Raw genomic sequence first — 17,638 nt, 5'->3', positions numbered from 1 at the left:
TCATCGTCTTTTTCGTCTAACGATTTTGTTGAAATTCACGCGTGAAAAATTGAAAACCGCGTTGAAAGAGGTAGGTGTGTGTAAATCTAGTTGCAGCAGCCTCGCATCGTAAAATTTATTTTCGAACGTCGTTGTCACCAAGTCGAATGAAAAATATTTCCAGTCGAATTTCTCAAAGTATACATACAGATATATATATAAACGGGAATGTGTTATGTCCGGCTAACCTAGAGGAAAGAAAGAAAGGTCGTTGCAGTAGAGAAGAATATTTACATTTTTTCTGCTTCGGTAGTTTTACACGTTAAAATAAATAAGGGCTTGATATCGATAAGATAGTTTGAAAAGAAAAATATTAAAAGAGGTAAAATTCGTCTAAATAGAATGTTTATTATTTATATTACATACCTATATTACACATGACGTAATTTTACGTCAACGGCTGTGAACGCGTCAAATCACGCACTGCATCGTCGGAATCACAACAATCGTTGCAACATTGTACTTTTCGCATCGGAACTTTTATTCGACTCGCTGTCTCTTTCCTAGCGACGTTCTCGCGTTAGAGACACCATCGCAGCTATCCGATTCGATGTTTCAAACCACCGTGATATATCGATACATGGTGATACGAAGTAAATCGCTCTATACTACTATTGCGCATGAAAAATAAATAATTAAATAAGACAGGACGCAAGGCGATGACCGAGGAGTGTTTCGTCCTATCGTTAGTTTTTACTGTGTGATTTCCATTCGCGTCCTCGTTCGCATTCACGATCATCCCGATTGATTTTCCACGTCTGCGTTCAAACGAATAAGACGAACACGAACTCGAAATCGACAGAGCCGGTCGAACGTTTTCGTTTATTACAACGGTAAGTTTGCGCGATTTGATCGAGGCTTTGACACGGAGCAGTTTTGCAAACAGAAACGGGCAAATAGAGGCGACATACGAAGTGGAATACTGCTTCTCATGCGCGATATATTACAGTGTAATTATAGATATTGTCGTTAATAAATTGTTTTTTATTTTAGCCATTGGTTATTTTATTGAATCGCGCGTACCGATTCGACCGAGCATTCGCGTTTTTCAGATCGTTTATCGTTGCTTTTCTAGATCCGTATCTTTGTTTCGACGTTCTTTCTTCTTCCGAATTGTCTCTCAAATTATCTTAGATCGATCCAACGGCCACCAATCGCCGAACGTATTCCGATCGCTGATTTTTCACAGGCACCAGCCAGTCTATCCGGTTTGCATACTAGAACAAACGTTTTTATTCCTTCATCATGAGGAAAACGTTATCGTGGCGTTCATCCCTTCGAGGATCGTTCCATGGCGAGAAAGTTCGTACGGCTATGTGCGAAGGAAAGGAGAATGGAAGTACCGCGAATGAAATCGATGTTCAAAAAAGTTGATCCTTGAATCCATAAGCGAGCGTTTAAACGGAACGGGAGAACCTTACGTATTTACGTACTGTATACGGGAAAACGTAAAAAATATTTCAATTTAGTCCGTTAACGTCTCGTAAATGGTTGGCCTTCTGCTCGCAGGGATAATTAAATTTTTTATTCAACCAGCAACGCATTTACTTGCTTAACTGGGATTATTTATAGGATTTTGCGCAAGACAAAGCGGTAATAATTCGAACGATAACACAGCAGCGATCAAATTTGCTCGTGTGGAGGCTCGCGAGAAAGATTTCTATCCGACGTTTCGGAAGAGGCGGATTATTACGTGTCGCGTACCACGTTCGCGTCGCAGAGCAAAAAAGAAGAAGAGAAAAACGGTTAGGCTATATAAATAGAATCGCGTTATGGATAAATAACAAGCGTTCGTCCTTGGTTCGTTTATGCGTTAACGATTTGAACGGAAAAGCATTCTTTAAAAAAGATTTCTCGTTGCGTCGATTCTTCGGACATCGATGTCGACATTTTCGTTCTATCGTAAGAGGATTTTCCAACAATAAATAAGAGAATTGCGAAATCTCGATCACGTAAAGACGTAGATACATTATACATGAAAACTTAAACGTGCTTACACTACGGAATTTATACCGATATGTTATCCGCGGAAGCTTCGATCTGCTATCAACTGTGGTTAATTTTTAGTAAACGAAATGCGCGCAAAAATAACCCGAGAAACCAATAGAGAGGTTCGATCGGTTACAACGATCCCACGAACACACGAGTTAGATGAGAGACCGTTACGCCGCTCGTCATACTTACATAAGTACACCGAACGATAGTTAAACGAGTCCAAGTACAAGTACTCGCTCGCTTACTAGTTTAAACAGGAGGCGAATCGAGGTAAACGAAATAAAGGAGATTCGACGGTGGAGTTTTCCGTCTTTACCACCTGCGTGGAAACGAAGGTCTTGCTAACGGTAAGTTTGAATCGTTCGGTTCTGCATCTGCCACATCCTGAAATCTATCGACGAGAAGACGATAGTCAATCGATGACTTACGAGGTAAGCAAGAGATTCGAAGAGCTATCGATCGATGGCGCTAATGGGATAATCGCGGTTACGTTTGGAGTATGTGCCGTGGTAATTTCTCGGTTCGTTCTCGACCGAAGGTATCGCGACGACGCGACGCAACAACGAAAACGAGAAAAATTGCGACTTTTCAGACGCGATTACCGTTTGCGAGCGACAAAAGCACGAAGAACGCGATGCAAGGAGGAAAAACGGTAGTGTAGCTCGAAGAAACTCGATCGATCGTTCGTTGCGAGTAGGGCGTTCGATTCGATTTCGATTACATGGCCGAACAGTGGAAATGAGAAATTGAAATCGGGAGAATGACTAGTTAAAGGTAAATACGAGCGCGTGCGCGTGCGCCTGCAGAGCGGAAACGATGGAGCGGATGAAAAAAGGAGAAGCTATTTGTCTTCGTGTAAAACGGAGTCGATAAGGGAGAGTAGGAGAAAAGCGAAGGCGAACCTTTTAACGTCGATCGACGGCAATGGTCGCGAACGGAAGAGCGACGCGTATAAATCGAACGATTATGCGGATGCCGCGACACGTGTCGTTTATCGGAACGCACGAGGTCGGAAAATGTGATTGAATCGATTCCGGTGACGAATAGTTGTAGGACCGCTTGGATTTTTCGCGGGATCGAACACCGATAGAACGGTGGAAAAGCGACGCGAAGAGGGCGGCGCTCGCGTATGCACGCATCGTTTGCAGCGCGTAGAAAGGAAAAAACTGACGGCCAGCGTATATCCGACGAGAGAGGAGTTACAGCGAGAAGAGTGGTTATCGGGAGATTGCGATTGGTAGTGGCCTCTGACCTCTTGCAAGCGGTTGCTCCGCCTCTCGTTTACGCGGCTCGGCGTGCACGGGGTAGACTCGCGAGCTCGTTAAGAACGGCCTCGTGGTCGCGTCCACGCACCCTGTCCGCGATCGAGCCGAGCTACGCTTCGTCCAACGAATCGCGAGTGACGCGTGGGCCGCAGCTACCGCTCTAAACGCAACGAACTCGCATTTACCCGAACGACATACGCAAGGGGAACGCGGAAGCGATTTCGATGGGTCGCGTCGTATACGACGAATTCGAGGTTCCTTTCGTTTGGAAAATCGTTTGGGCGCCGCGTCGAACGCGTTCGTCATCGTCAGTATCGGTGACGAGCAGCAGAAGGAGAAGGAGAAGGAGAAGGAGCAGGAGAGGGAGAGGGAGAGGGAGAGGAAGCAGAAACGGTTGCCTGCCTAGGGGGTTTACTCGAATCCGGCGCAGCCGGATCGACGATTGGAGTGGCGCGACCGCGAGCCATCGATATCGCGTAGCTGTGGCTGGCGGATGGTAATAGAAGATGACGCAATCGCGAGTCGAGCGATATCGCTGCTGTGGCCGATCTCGTAGCGCGGGTTCGACGTTCAGCCTAATCGAAACCGCGTGTCGCCTCGACTCGAGCGATCGAACGCGACAAGGCACGGTATGTAAGTACGTATCCATCACCGTGGTAGCAGGAACGATCGAAAGAGATTCATCGATTCGAAGGTTTCGTCGGTCTGGACTCGGTCCAAAATTCCTCTTAACAGCGAAGGACGAGGGACGGGCAACGATCCGCGCGATCAGCTTTCTCTTCCTCGGGCTCTCGTTTCGATCGAGCGCGATTTCGTTCGCGTTATTCCATCGTTTACCGTGCGCACAGCGGTCGGAGAACGAAAAAAGAAGCGAGATTTTTGAACGAGAGCCAAAAACCGCGACGGTACCTACTCGCACGGAAAAAAGTCTCCCCCTGAGCCGTTTGTTTCTCCTGCCAAGTTAGATTTATCGAAATTCTAAGCATCCGGCTGGTTCGAGGCTATCCGCGCGCCATGCCACACCGTCGCTCGCGATCTCTTCGTTTTTGCTCCTTCGCCCTAGCCGTGCTCGGCATCCTTCGCGTGATTTATCCCTGTTTTATGCGTTCGCCTCGCGATGCTCCCGATCTCGCAGCAACCAACACCTGCGAAACCTTTTTACATAGATGGATCGTCCTTCGTAGACACGTGGTTCGCACCGGTCGAAAACGAAAAATGCTTTTTCACTCCGACTACTAAAGAGAGAGGGACAGAGAATGGGAGAGGAAAGCACGTGGAAGAAGGGCGACTAGGTAGTTGCTCGCGTAGGGGCGTACAGGCGTAGGAAACGGAGGACGGTCCGGAGTGGCAGGCAACCGAGCTGACAGGAGAGTGCGAACGGTACAGGAAAAGGAAAAGAGGTTAAAGAAGAACCGAAACGAGTCGCGTTCCTCGAGCGAGGGCACTCGGGGTCGCGTTCGCAGACAGATGCATCGTCGTCGCGTCGCGCCGACCAGAAATCACTGCCGTGCGTCAGGGAAAATGCGCTCGGCGATTGTTTGTATATGGAAAGACGATCGTGCGGGAATGTTCGGAAACGCACGCGGACGAGCAACGTGACGCGTCCCTCTCGCTAGAATTCGCTCCGTTCGTCGAGGCTTACCTGGACTCGTCGACAGCAAAGTCCTACGACGCAGCCTCGCTTTGCACGCCCTGCTCCTTTCGCTGCATTGCATTGGTTGGGCGCGTTTCGATTGAACGTGCAAAACTCTGTAATTCTGACATATATATTTCTTTACATTTAGACGTATATTCGTGTTTATATTCGCGCTTACGTTCGTATTTATAATCGTATTTATATCTGTATTTTATATATTTTATATATATATATATATTATATATATGTATAATATATATGATATATATATAATATATATATATATGCATATATATTAATTATGTACACGTTTTATACAAAAATCTTCTCGCGCCTTTATACATAACGCTACATAAATGTCATTTCGGTCTACGTACACTCAACCACAACGTAATTCGTATCCGATATAATACATCCTTCAGCATTCTCGAAAAATTGCATTCGACGAAGGGAACGCGTCTCGAGGACAGCGAACCCCGTTCGCATCGTCGATTCGGTTCTCGCCTCGGCCGCGTTCGCTTCGTGGATTTCTATCGAAACGCGCTGCTGTTTCGCTCTTTCTTTGTTTGTATGTGTGTATGTGTGTGTATGTCTGTGTTTTTATGTGTGCGCGTGCGCATTTAAGAAACGATCGCTGCTTAAAAATATTAGAAATATCCCATATACCCTTAAATGGTTGTCTAAGTAACTAGAGTTCGACATCGCCACATACTTATCGTAGCGCGCTGTTCGATAATTTCGCTCGTTTCGAACGATTTGTCGTTCGACGTCTCGGCAAACTCTGTACAGCGCATCGAGCCTGGCTAGCGTACAGTATTCATAACGTAAAAAAGCACCGTGTGTCGAGAAATCGGATTTCAATTTCGACGTACGCGTATATCACATTGCGTTCGCCGAGTTTCCCCGCAATCGTTTCTTACCGTGTCCATCGTTGACGCTGTCGCTGTCGGCGCTATCGCGAATTTATCAAACGACGGGCGACCAGCGATCGGTCGAACATATTCGCGGAAGAAAAATATATTTGTTCGTTCTCGGCTGGTCGCGTCGTTTCCGAACGCGTTCTTCGAGCGGATCGCGACTCCTGCAAACTGCGAGACCGAATCGGAACGGACATCGGCCCGCTGATTCCTCGCCGAACGAGATGGTCGTTCGGCCAGCGAAAAAGCACGCGATAGGGAATCCGCGAGAACGAATACGATACGAATCGAGAGGTAGACGTCGACCGGAAGATAGGTACGCGACGCGATCACTCGCCTCGTCGTCTCGTAAGGTGGAAAGAAGAAACAGCCTGCGAACGGATCGCGTGCATTCGGCTCGATCTCGCGAATTTTATTCGTTCGAACGCGCGTTTCGCCGCGCGAACTTTACAGAGTCGCGAGACGCAACGCGGACGAAAGAAAACCTTTTGCACGGGAGAGTATCTCGACGAGGTAAACCGACGACCGATCGGACGATAATTCGCAAGTTGCTTTCGGTGTTTGTGGAAAACGAGTTTCTCTCCGTTGGAGAAAACGATTGCTCGATCCGTGCACCGCGTTACTCGTTACCGGCGTATCTATCGGTAAGACAGTCCGCGACGTCGTAGACGGTATTTAAGAAAGAGAAGAAATCGCGCGTTGGAAAACTCGCGATCGGTACGGAATCGAGACGCTCCGAGGGAAAGACGCGGAGAGTGGTCCGTGTAATCGGGTCGCTTCGGTGAATTTCGATAGAGTAGCGCGAAACGTGGTCGGGAAGCGCGAGAGAGCGGATTAAGAAAGAAGAAACACGAAAGACGGTGAAAGAAAGGTGGAACGAACGCGGACGACGAAACGTCGAAACGAGTGACTAAGGGTTTCGGCGTGACTCGACTAACGGCAATTACTCGACGCGAGATCGATGCAAGATAGCGGCCAGCGAAGGATCTACCAGATCCCTTGCCGTCGATTACAAATGCTAATTTATGATTTCTTCGCGCCGCGTTTCCCCCTTCCACGCCGCTCTTCGTCTCAATTCCGCTTTGCCTTTCGTCTTTTCCCCCGTTTCTTCTCTTTCCTGCGTTCGAGCCCGAACGCTTTCCCGGCTTCTCGAGCGCCGGGACGCGATGCAATTGCAGAGAAAAAGGTCTGGCGAAACGCGCGAGCTCGCGCCTTTCCTTTCGTTCGTAGCGCGATCGATCGCGTGCTTCGAAAAAGCTGGAACCGCGACCTTCGAGCGTCTTTATCGCTGCCTCGTATCGTTCTCTTCGGCCTGTTGGTACGCTCGTCCTCGTCCAGATTCGCCGACTCGTCGGACCGTCGCGCGCGGTTCGTTTCCTCGACACCGTTTCGGAGCCCAGGGGAGCCGCGAATGCTTGGCGAATCGTTGGAAAGTGGCGCGAAGCGAGCGACGGTGCTCGTACGACGGAGAGGCGAAGAGACGACGACGACGACGAAGAGGGACGAGGCGATGGGAAATGGCGCGAGGGTATTACGCGGAAGCTAGCTGTCGCCAGACAGAATGTCACATCGTGGACATGTACGGCCAGTTGAAGCTGCTACCGCTGAGTAGCATATCCCTGATCAGCGTCTCGATCGGCGTTTTCCCGACCAGCCGAACGAAGAACAGCTGCTCGATCACCTGCGACGACACCGTCCTCAGCGAGGGTAATCGAAGAAGCAGCTTGCCGAATCTCGTCGGTTGATTCGGGTATTGAGTCCTGCAGTATTCTTCCAAGGCGCACTGCGACTTCTCCTGAAGGGACTCGATATGCGCCACGTCCGACAATCCACAAGCATCTGAAACAGAACCGGAACGACGTTTGGTCAGATGGTTCGAAGAAGAGGAGAAGAGGAACGGTCGATCGTTGGACGGCGTTGACGTAGGCGTCGGCGTTGGCGTTGGCGTTGACGTCGACGTCGACGCGGTGGTTCGGAGCGATTTAAAACGGGTGGACGAGTTCGCTGCGAAAGTCAGCCTCGGGCAAGCAGACACGCAGTCGAATGAGACCCAGCCGGCATTCGTTCGGTTGGAATGCGTGCCAACTAGAGAGACGTAGCCCGTGCGAACGTCGGACTAATCACGCGGCGGCGGCGACGACGACGACGACGACGACTACCGTGTCCCTCGATTTCACCCTTCCGCGCGAAACCAGCCGCGCTTTACGCGTCACCATTGTTTCGTTTTCCTTGCCGTCGAAAATCCGGCCGGATGCGTCGCGCCTCTTCGTCCTCGATCCAAATCTTTCACGCGACGAGATTTTATTCGACTGAGTCTTGGCGCGACCAGACCCTCTCGCCCCGTCCCCCGAGAACCTTCGTCTTCGTGCGAATCGTTCGTTCTCGAACGATGTCACGATCCCCGCGCTCACCCTCCTTCGTGCGCGGACGGCGAGCTCTCTTTGGGCATGCAAATCGCATTATTTCCATACGTACGCGTAATGGGCTATTACACGCACGTGGCGACCACCAAGGAATTCGACGATAGCTTCTATCCCGTGGCAGTGGTCGGTGACAGTTTGCGTCGCGTCGGTTCTCGAATTTCGCGATCCGATCATCGACGAGGGTTCAATTAAAGCATACGTCGTGTCGCGTCGCGAGGGATCCGCCAACGCGCGGCCAATAAACAAACGGTCGGATTGGCGCTCCGATGTCGTCAGCGCCAATTCACCGCATCAATTCGAATAACAGCGTCGAGTGGCGTCTCTCCGCGCCTTTCCTCTCCTCGCTGCCACGCTTCGCCACGACCTCTTTCCTCTTCGCCGCTCGATCACGATTTCTCCTACCCCGCGTGCTCTGCGCTCGCGTTAACCGGTTAAATGCCCTGGCGCCTCGTTGACCAGCCTCGCCGTAAATTAACCGATTTTAAACTCCCAAGACTACGCCACCCTTTCAATTCCTCGCCGCGACGTTCCTTCGCTTTGTTCCCTCCGTGGCTCGGCGTTTCGACGACTCGCGCGGCCGACGATACCTCGTCGCCGCGTGTCGCGCTCTTCGGAAATTTCTTTGCACCGCGTTGCGCGTCGATCGGTCCGTCGGCCGGCGAGCGAGCGGACGGACGAGTCGCGTTCGAAGAGAACGAGACCCGGTTCGAGGGAATGGACCGAACCCGGCCAAGAGAATAGAACGCGAGTAGAAAGAAGAGGCGACGGTGGTCAGTGCGATAGCGACAGCGATAGCGTGAGCGAGCGCGATAGACAGAGGCGGAGATTCTTTCATGCCCTTCGGAAACGTCATATAGCTGTCGGGTGCCGCGCAGGCAATATTTCACGCCGGTAGGCCCGCCTGTCCTCCCGCTCTCTCCTTCGTTCCTACACTTTTCAAGGAGTTTTTACGGAGTCTCTCGATCTTTAATCACAGCTCGACCTTCCATTGTCAGTGACGTCACCTCCGACTTGGAAAGGGTGTTCGGGGGATGCTTTGTGTCGAGCTGCGCCGATCCCTCTCCGCGTTGTTCGTCTCTTCGGCTGGCTTCGTCGTACGCGTGTAGGCACACACGCGAATCGGCGCGCGCGAGCCCGCGCACTCGCGTCCAACCCGATAATCCGTGCAAGCGCGAATACGCGAATCGGCGTGTCTTCGCCGCGGAGAGAAAGTGCGAAATTTTCGCACCGAGCGAATCGATCGAACATGGAGAAAGAGAGAGAGAGAGAGAGTAAAAGTATGCGACATCGACGGAGAGGCGACGGGCAAAGTCGTTCCCTCGCTCGCGAGAAGAGTCGCGTCGCTGATTCGCAAAATCGTGGGATTATCACGAGTGCCACGGATAACGTAAGCCGAACGCAATACAGACCGGTCGGGTATATCGACGGAAGAGCCGAAGAAAGAAGCCGTATCGATCGCGTCTCGAAACGAATTTTTCTAAATATACCGTCGAGTTTTCGCAGTCCGAGGAGACGCCGCGAAATCAAAGGAGGAGGCGAAATTGAAACGCGTTGGAGCAGCGTGGACGAACGAGTTCGTCGGAAAGCAAGTCGGTTCGGTTATCGCGTATCGAGTGCCGTTTCGCGCCACTTACACGCCGTTCCGCCTTTCGATCGACCGTTTCGTCATCGGACGCCGATCCATCGAAAATTCGTTCAGACGACTCGTTGCTCGGAGAAAGCGGTCTCCCGCTGGTAATTACGAGTTTGATGGACACTATGGCGCCTCGTACTTCCTCTCGCGCACGACGCTAAAGATAACGACCGCGGATGCGATTTATTCGTCGCAGACGGGAGATCGCGGTAGTTGGGACGATACGAGGAATTCCGTCTGGACGGACCGTCGGAGCGGAGTCGAACAGCCGCGGCCAGGAAAAATCGATTCTTCGTACGCGTCGTTCCGAGCGAATTCGTACGAGACGAGCTCTCGATTCGAAAACGCGAAGGTAACGGAAGGGGGACGGAGGGACGCGGTCTTTGGCGCGGCGAGGGGCAATGGAAGGTATAACGGGGCGCGAGCACCGATTATCATAACAAGGCTCGTATTTGGAGACAAGATGCCTCGCGACCCTATCGGCCGTACGCATCGGCCCGACGCGACACGCATTTAATCGTCGTACGTGCCTTCTGGCTGCTACTTACAAAACGGTACACCTATAAGCGTACCGTTTAGCATCTATATTGTCATGTTAACGACTCGGATGCCGATCCCATTAGGGCGTTCGCGTTACCTGTTACGCGGAGAATCTTTGGGACCGGCGAAGCCCCTCTTACCCACCTCAGCGACACCTTCCCTTCGTTCTTTCCTTTCTTTCTTTGCGATAGCGATCGCGATCCACAGCGTACGCGCCAGAGTTTCGATTTTCCCGAACAGACGTTGCGAATACGCGTGTAGAGTACGCGTAGAGGTAAAGGATCGGGTCGCGAGCACGTGGATACGCACGCATCGGAAGAGAAGGATCGTAAGAAGAGAAGCCGCGAACCCTCTCAGACGGATTATAACACGCGGAAAGTTCACGACCTTTTGTCTGGCGTTACCCTCTGGCGATGGGCGAACACCGGGGGTAATCCTCTAACCGGGCCGTTATGCCGTTGTTGACATTTAGCCCCCGCGGCCGCTCTCGAAACCGGTCCGTGGTGTTACGTGCACGCCGCGCCGCACCGACAGACCGAGAAACCCACGACGGATCCGGACAAGGACCGACGACCGCAGCCTCGAGAGCAACAGAGACCGCTCGAGCCGTCGCGCCTATTCTTTCGTCGCTCGGGAACGCTCCCGTCCGCTAGAAAAAACGGACAACAACACGGCCCGACAAAGAAGGGCGGGAAACAGGAGCAACGGGAACGAAAACCAGGAACAGGAAGAGGAGGTGCGCTACGGCGGGGGAAAAAACTTGACCTTGGCTGTACCTGTCTCGATGTACGGGGCAAAGGAAAGAGACGAGAGAAAAGAGCGGAATAGCGGAGAAAGCAAGACGCGCGACGCTTCGGCCAAAGGTACCTCGAGACTGGCCGTCGAAGACGACCATCCATCGTCGATCGTCCATCGAGCGAACCACCGTTTCCCGTCTTTCATCGCTTGGCTTTACGAAGGGCGTTCGTCGACCTTTTTGCTGGTCGCGTGGTTCGCACGCTCTTACCGTCGAGTTTTCGTGGCCGATACCCGCTTCGCCTCGCCGACCTTTTCCCGACGTCGTTTCCGCGCCGGCAACCGGAACGTCGCCTCGGAAAAATACCCAACGAAACGAAAATCGCTCGCTCTCTCGCTTCTCCAGCTATCGAGATCCAGGGGAAACGCGGGGAAAAAAAGGAATTGGCCCTGGCGAGGTAACCGACGAAACGGTCGACCGGTTATCGGTGGAGAGTGCCATGCAACGCTACGCCTCCTTCCACCATCGATAAATTCACTGGCTACTGTAAACAATGCGGCAACAATGTCAATTATGCGGACGCCGATCGCGCGGTACCCGCGGTAATTAATCGAATACGAACAGCCCGCGACTTTACACCGTAATTAATTGCCGCGTTGGCCGGTCTGCTCGTATGTCTCGCCGCTCCACGCCACGCCACACCACACCGTGCCACGCTACACCCCGTCGACCGCGACCGAACGCGTTTCTCCCTTTCCACGTGCCGTTTCGGTCGATCCTCCGATTCGGCGAGAGAAATTTCGAGACCAGAGAGAGAGAGAAAGAGAGAGAGAGAAAGAGAGAGAGAGAGAGAGAGACTGGATTCTCGAGGAAGCGGACGCGATATTCCGAATCGATACTCTTTCGCTCGTGTTCCGGTGGTTGTCGTCGAAACGCTGCCGAAGAATTCTCGGTAGCGGAGGTAGGGAAACGCGAAGCGGAGCGGTAGACGTGTCCCGGTACACGGCTTACGGCGTGGCGGCGTGGCGGTGCGAGGCGGTAGGTTCGCGATCGCGTGGGCGCGTAATATATTCTTGGGGATAGACAATGTGCCGAGCACGTGGGCTATAGAAGCCAAGTCGACCGGACCCGGGGCCCCATAATGAAGCGTTGACGCGAGCATAAAACGAGCGCCGCTCGAGACAATGGAGTGATTGAGCGCGGGTAACGCCAAAGGGTTGCCCGCCGTCAACCCCGGGGTGAAAATGTCAGTAACCAAATGTCAGGCCTCGCCTCCAGCGCGCTCTACGACCGTTCTCGTTCCCGCGCGACCTCTCTCTCCGAGTCCTCCTCTTCCCCCTATCGTCATCCCCCTTTCAGCGCACGCTCTCTCTCTCTCTCTCTCTCTTTCTCCTTCCTCTTCCTCTACGCTTTTTACGCCCGTCGTCTCTTCCTTCTGTGGAAAATTTGCGAAAGCTCGCGTCGCTCGATCTCGTGCCCTCTCGAACGATGGTCCGATCTCGCGGTGGTGAAACGCGAGGCATCGTGGTCGCCGGAAGAATCGCGTTTTGCCGCTCCAACCTTGGCGGAACTCGCATCTGCCGCTCGTCGGCCGAGATCGAGTTTGTCGCCCCGCGGCGCGGAGACGGCCGGCTTTATAGGCTCCCTCGTCTCTTCCGGTCGTTGTTAAAGCGGATCGCGACGAGAACGTAATCGTCGCGAAGATACTTTGCCGCGGCGACAAAGGGTTGGTCACCCTCGTGCTCGAGCTCACCCTCGCGAGTCGTCTGCTCGCGAGAAAATAACCTGCCGGAATATTTTATAGTCAGGAAGCGTGTTTTTCTCGCGGCGCTCTTCCGAGATTGCTTTCTCCTCCGGAGTAATGCCATTTTCGGGGAAGGGGGAGACGCGTCGACGAATCGACGCGAGCAACACCGCCTCTTTGACGCGCGGCATACAACGGGTTAAGTGGGTTTCGCTCGCGCTCTCGGCATCCCCTTTCCCCTTTTCCCTTTTCTCTCGATTTCTTCGTCTTTGCGGCGGTCGCTGCGAGTCGCCGGAGTCACCCGTTCCGCCGGCCATCCTCTCGCGACGAACTAAAAAATACCGAGTCACCGATTTCTATTCGCGTACTCGCAGGCGTTAATGAAATTTCACCGCGCCAACGAAAGTTTGCGCGTAACTACGAAACACGGTCGTGGCCAGTCACCGGTAACCGACTAGAAAACCAGTTCCGTCGTGGCGAGATGTAGCGCGGCGATTCGTAGCCGATCGAGAGCCACCGTCGAGCAAATCGACGTTGCTGTACGCGTACGTTTCGATTTTCGACGCTTCGAAACGTTTCGAAGCCGTTGGAGATGATACGTTTCCGGCGAGGATGGCAGAGCGACGACGGAATCGACGCTCTCGTCGAATCTGTTACGTCGACAGACTCGAGTGGCGATAAAGCGGAGTCGAGGCAGACCGGTGCAGACGTTGGCCGTGGTCGAGGATACTCGGCTCGTCCTACTTCCTAGAACCGGAACCAGTCGACTGGAGATCGATCGGCCGGCTGAAATTGCCCGCGTTTTAATTGCTCGTGGGAAAAAGAGCCGTGTTCGTTTCTCCGGCGGTCCGTTCGCCCTGTCCGCCACACCGGCTCGCAACCGGCTCGCAACCGTCTCGAGGAAACGACGACCGTGTCCTCCTCGTGCGACGAAGGAGGATTTCACGGCGCGTAAGTAGGGGGCGGAAGGGAAAGAAGACGATTATCGCGGGTGAAACGCGAGCATCTGGACGGAGAAGGGGAAAAAAAGGCGAATCTGTTTGCCCTTAGCCGGCGATAAATCGAAGGAGCCGGTGGTTCGCGAGACGGGTTTCCTTCCAACCTCTACGGTGTCTCTCCGTGTCGGTTCCGCCCATTGCTGATTTATACACGCGCGAGATATACGACCGAGCACCCAGCATACGCGCCTCCTACCCAGGACGTTGGAAACGCGTCGCAGCAGAGCGAAGGAGGGCTGATCGCGCATCGTCTAGCGTCTGCCGGAAATATTCGCGCGATCCGAACGAACGTTAAACACGCTCGACGATCAGGAAATTCCTATCGAAGGTTGGGAAAGTCTGGGCTGACGAATAGACGGGCGAATGGATAGATACGTAGACGAATAGGAGAAGGGGAGAGGGAAGCGAGTTTCCACGGACGCCTGGTAACGCGATAGATTGGACGTAATTAGGGGCTTAATAAGATTCGCTGGCAATCTAGGAGGAAGCGCGAGGCCCGAGGCGGATTCGTTGCGCGAAGAGAACGGAGCGACCCTGGTTACTCGTAACAAACCGCAGACTCCCTGACCACCCTTGAGCGAAGCGTGCTCGCGTCATTCACGCAGACCGCGATATAACCTAATAGAATTATTTTCCAAGTACGAGGGGTCGTGGCTCCCCCAGGAAGCGACAGCAGCCGCAGCAGCAGGGGTCGCAACCTACCGGCACGAGGGATATCGCTGCCCCGTGCCTCGATATACCCTCTGCTCCCTCGCCACTTTGCTCGTTCCGTGGTTTCACGGTTCGGCGTAATAACGGCCGCCGACCAAATAAATAATCCGACGACCTATCCACCGATTTTTACCTCGCCGTTTGTGATCGCGTTCGCGTCGCGTCGCGTCGCGCCCACCGTTCCATATTCGCGTTAGTCGTCGTTCGCGCGCCACGCAATTTTGCAATTAGTCGAGTTGGTTCGCTCCGAACGGGTCGGCCAGTTAGCTCGAATGACCGTGCAGCTTCTCGACGACGACGTCGATTCGCGTTGCCCCGCGTTCCGTCTCCGGATCTCCGTATCTCCGACCGCCAGCTGCTTCGCGTCACCTGCGATCGACCGTCTTCCGTCTGTCGATTCTCTTCGATAACCACGCTGGCTATTCCAGTCACGGACCGATCGGTACCTACCCAGTTACGTTAGCTTCCAACAGCTTCGCAATTTCGAACGCGAACGCGTCTCCGAGATTCGTAGTTTCGTTTCGTTCGAAAACGGTAGCCGCGTCCGAACGTTGCGAAAGGTCATCGACGCGCGGTAACGGTATCGACCGTGGTCAGCACGCGTCTTTAAGCGCGTCTTTAAGCGCGCTGCACTCGCGAAAGCGATCGTTCGTCGACGCGGCTCGTTTCGCTCGCGCTGCTGATATTTTCACGGAAAGAGGAAACGAAAGACGTGGCGATCGCGAAGAAACCACCGAGCGATAGGAGCGAGCGCACCGGCTTCCGCGTCGCGCGAACAGCTCGAACAGAACAAGGCGAGAAACGGCAAAGCGTGGAGAGAACAGGAAGCGCGGGACTTGCACGCGCTCGTGCTCTTTTTTCTCTGCCTCTTGTTCGGTCGTAATTACGCGCGAATTTTTCCAAACGCCCGTGCTCCGTGTATCTCGTTTCTTCTACCCGTCCGCGTTTATCTCCGTTTCTATCCCTCTCGCCGAGCGTTCTCCTCCTTCCTCGACTATTATTAGCGGTAATGCATGCCATTAGCGTCAAGGTTCGTGCGCGAGAACGAGTCTCTCGATATACTCGAGGGAATCCGTCGTTTTATAAGCTACGCGTGCATCAGCCTGCCTACTCGGTTGCTCGAAGGCTGCCTGACCAGCTAGCTAGCTGGCCCTCGCCGCGTCTCTGTACCGGCCAGTCAGTCGGCCGACCGTTGATCGGTCGTTCGGTCGCACGGTCGTTGGAACGGTCGGTCGGTCGGTCGGTCGCTCGCACGCTGGCTCGTTCGCTCGTCCGCCCGTTTGCCCTGCCGCGACTCCGTTTAGTCGACCCGTAGACCAAACTGCGAAGAGAGAAAAAGAGAGAAAAGCCCTGCCGACTTCTCCTCTCGTGCCTCGCGCATCGAGTACGCGCGAAGCGAAGCGAACCGTGTCGCGGTTGCAACGCGTCAAGGTGCAACTACCGCGCTCATCCACAGGACGAGCCTGCATTCTCGCTCTCGGCTACTCGAAGAATGCGGAACCTACGAGCGCGCCTCGCCTCCCTTCGCCTCTACTCGCCTCTACTCGCCTCTACTCGCCTCTACCCGCCTCTACTCGCCTCTATTCGCCTGTGTTCGCCGCGTCACACGCGCCACCTTCCGCCGTCCGGTCTCGGCCACTTACTCGCGCACCGATCCACCGATCGTCGAGTCGTCCACGTTCGAACCGAGTTTCGCTCTCGTTTCGCTCTCGCATCGCTCCGAAAGTCGCCGATCGCAGACACCCTCGATGCTTGCGTTACGACAGAGAGGAGAGAGAGAGAGAGAGAGAGAGAGAGACGGCGAGTCGTCGGTCGCGATAGTCGTTCTCGTTCGTCGAAGCGAGCGGCCGGAGAACGACGATGAACCGCGAGGAGGGAAATTTATCGCGGCGAGTTATCCCGAGGGTCGGTCGCTTGCTCGGAAAAAAGCCGACGAGCTAGGAGGCGCGCAACGGCGTGGCGCGGTCCGAGCAGAAGAAGAGGAACGAGTCTGGAAACTGGGGAGACGTACTTACTCCGGGCCATATTCCGTAGCCGCGTCGTTAAGCAGCAAAAAATAATAAATCACCGCGATTTTTAGTCTGGCTGGAGGAGATAAATTTAATAACTTAACTACCGCGGATCGTTCCTGCGGCGCGGAGCGGCGGCCACCGGCGGCAAACGGCGAGTCAACCGTTATTTCGCCGTCGCGCCGACAAGGAGTGGGAGACGGCCGTTCTGCCGGCCCGACAGCGAAAGCCGGAAAACCACGCGCTTCTTTTCGACCGCGTTTCTTCCTCGAATCCAGGCGATTCTCGAAACGCGCCACTTCGCGCTGGACTTTGCTTCGTTCGATCGTCGCGACTCTTGCCCTCCGTGCCATTCGTAACGGTCGGCCTCGACCGTACGATAAATCGCGCCACGATAAAGAATACAAGCGGTCGCTGGTCGTTTGATTTTTATGCGCCGTGTTGGGTGTCCGCGTTCCAGGAGGAACGTTGGCGCGAGATATACACGCGGAGAGGGACTGGCCGTGAGCGCGCCACGGGTTAGGCAGGCGCTGTAAAGCTCGCGAAAGAAAGCTGCAGAAATATCGGAGCCGAACAGCCTAATACCTTCCGGAAGAGGAGCGACCCTCGCTCGTCCGTTTTCAGATACTATCCCGAAATCCTTTCTTTTTCGTCGACGGCGAACCGGCCGGCGATGGCCCACGGAGTCGGGCAACAGCTAAATCGCCGGGTAAACGCGGCAGCCCCCGCGTCCCTTGCGCGATTCACGACGCCGTCGTCCCCCGGCTACTTACCGGCCGTGAAATATGAAATTAAATTCATTAGGCGGTTCTCGCGGTCATAATAAATCGAACGATCGTGCCAGGATAGAGGACGTAGCGGGCTTATAACTCAGACCTTCTGAATGGAAAATGATGAGAAATGTCTCTCATTGAACGGTGGGGGGTCTCGGACCCTGTGTCCTTTCCTCCCGTCTTCTCCTTCTTCCTCCTACCTCCTCCGTCCACTTGCTC

At 53.7% G+C, this 17,638-nt stretch overlaps 1 protein-coding gene across 3 annotated transcripts in view; it reads right to left on the bottom strand.

Moving 5' to 3' along the window:
- Positions 1-5,051: 5,051 nt before the first annotated feature.
- Positions 5,052-17,638, bottom strand: part of svp (COUP transcription factor 2) — a 53,028-nt gene continuing 40,441 nt past the window's right edge. For all 3 annotated transcript variants that reach the window (XM_069128440.1, XM_069128434.1, XM_069128449.1), the window contains one exon: positions 5,052-7,691. In XM_069128440.1, the coding sequence (XP_068984541.1) occupies positions 7,417-7,691 (275 nt within the window). In that variant the 3' untranslated portion in view covers positions 5,052-7,416. The remainder of the gene's footprint in view (positions 7,692-17,638) is intronic.

The sequence above is a fragment of the Bombus flavifrons genome, chromosome 2, assembly GCF_040668555.2.
Source record: "Bombus flavifrons isolate JBK064 chromosome 2, iyBomFlav1_principal, whole genome shotgun sequence".
Classification (NCBI taxonomy): domain Eukaryota; kingdom Metazoa; phylum Arthropoda; class Insecta; order Hymenoptera; family Apidae; genus Bombus; species Bombus flavifrons.
The sequence above is the reverse complement of the archived record's forward strand: the minus strand, read 5'-3'. Positions and strand labels throughout refer to the sequence as shown.